At 30.1% G+C, this 1,937-nt stretch overlaps 1 protein-coding gene across 1 annotated transcript in view; it reads left to right on the top strand.

The window, feature by feature from the left end:
* Positions 1-1,321, top strand: part of LOC105457136 (3-hydroxyisobutyryl-CoA hydrolase, mitochondrial-like) — a 2,052-nt gene extending 731 nt beyond the window's left edge. Inside the window, exons 3-6 of the mRNA XM_011701625.1 lie at positions 375-591; positions 662-843; positions 916-1,117; positions 1,198-1,321. Coding sequence (XP_011699927.1) covers positions 375-591; positions 662-843; positions 916-1,061 — 545 coding nt within the window. The 3' untranslated portion in view covers positions 1,062-1,117; positions 1,198-1,321. The remainder of the gene's footprint in view (positions 1-374; positions 592-661; positions 844-915; positions 1,118-1,197) is intronic.
* The last annotated feature ends 616 nt before the right edge of the window (positions 1,322-1,937 follow it).

The raw sequence follows: 1,937 nt of genomic DNA, 5'->3' as shown, positions 1-1,937 counted from the left end.
TAACGGATAAATTATCATTATAGGTTCTCAAAATCCGAATCATATCGACACACTTGCTGTTCGTGTAATTCATTGTCGTAATATTTGAACGAAAACTGATTGTTCGACATAAAGTATTGTTTATAAACACAATACGCGTTATATATATATATATATATATATATATATGTCGCTCGACGAACCTTAGCTGTAACAGCTGCATGCATACGCAACAGATTTTCAAATTCAATTTTCTCGACAACTAAGCCAAAAATTGTATTCTATATTTTTTTCTTATTTTTTTCATAAGGAAACACGTTGTGTTCAATTGTACATATTATTCGGCCGGACCCTGTATATACCTATAAACATTTCTAAATATATATTTTATCAAGGAATCGATGTTCTCCATGCTGGAATTGCGACGCATTTTGTACCATCGGAGAGACTCGTGGATTTAAAACGCGATTTATTAACGTTACGTGAAGTTGACATTGAATCAGTTTTAAACAAATATCAACCGAAATTAAATTATGAATTCAGCTTGGCACCTAATATATTGCAGATAGAAAGTTGTTTTTCCGCTCCATCCGTTGAGGAGATAATTGAAAGGTAAAAGAGATATCAAATTAATATTTTTTCATTTCTAATACAATAATGTATAATTTTTTTTTGTATAAAGACTAAAGAAAGATAATTCCGACTGGGCACAAAAGAACATAGACGTGCTACTCAAAATGTCTCCGTCTTCTCTCAAAATCACCAAGAAGACGATCGATGAAGGAAAAAGAAAATCCTTAGCGGATTGTTTAAAGATCGAATATAGATTGATATGTACTACCAACAAAAATGATTTCTACGAAGGTAATAAGATAAAATATATTTAACAAGCCATACAAATCTTGTTCTTGGATCAATATTGCAATTTAATTACAGGCGTCAGAGCTCTCCTGATCGACAAAGATCAGAAACCAATGTGGAAGCCGACATTATTGACTGATGTAACGGATGAATATGTAAATGAACGATTTGCAGCACTTCCTGTGAAGAAAGAATTGCAGTTATGCATCAGCAAACTATAGAAATTGAGAAATTTTTTATATTGACTCCGTGATACATTGTTATATAACAAGTTCCTGTAAGACTTACATTTTGTACTCTAATTTTGTACAAATTGAAATTTGTATTAAAATTATTGACATTGTTGACTTTTTTCAGATTTTAATCTTCTATATTTTTTACAATAAATATACTATATGAGCAAATTTATCAGAAACTATTTTGTAAATGACGAACTGTACAATTGTAAAATATAAAATAACATATATTTTATTGATGCAAAACAAAGAAAAGAAGAAAATAAAGGTACTTATAATTTAAATATTATCACGTAAAAATATTTTGTTTGTAAATTTAATTTTTATTTTAAAAGCAACTTTTCAAGATTTATAAATTAGGATTCACCATTAACAAGATTTTCCCGCTATCTACATATAATTTAATATGAATATTTTCCACTTACAACAGTAATTTAATTTACAGACTATATATATTGAAGATTATTTCTAAAATATTACAAGTATGATACATGTGTCCCGGTTTTTAAAATATATTAGTTTTAATTGAAATATGTGATTCAACAATTTGCTAAAAAAAAAACGATACAATTATCCTATCTAATATAATAATTATATATATACAGGGTGATTCGGAATAACTCCGGTGTTCCTGTAAAGACGTATTCTTGACTCAATTCTAAGACGATTTTTCCTTTATAAAAATTTTGTCCGAAGCTTAGTTTTCAAATTATAACGAGAAATATTTAGCAAATTACGGGCCGCGTACGAATGGTAGACAGAGGCGGCGCAACTTACTGTCCGCCGGCAGGCGGTACGCGGGATCGTCGCGACGACCAGCTGACTACACGCGCGCATAAACATGCGTTTACATTCATTCTA

Source organism: Wasmannia auropunctata, unplaced genomic scaffold (genome assembly GCF_000956235.1).
Source record: "Wasmannia auropunctata unplaced genomic scaffold, wasmannia.A_1.0 LD336106.1, whole genome shotgun sequence".
Classification (NCBI taxonomy): domain Eukaryota; kingdom Metazoa; phylum Arthropoda; class Insecta; order Hymenoptera; family Formicidae; genus Wasmannia; species Wasmannia auropunctata.
The sequence above is the reverse complement of the archived record's forward strand: the minus strand, read 5'-3'. Positions and strand labels throughout refer to the sequence as shown.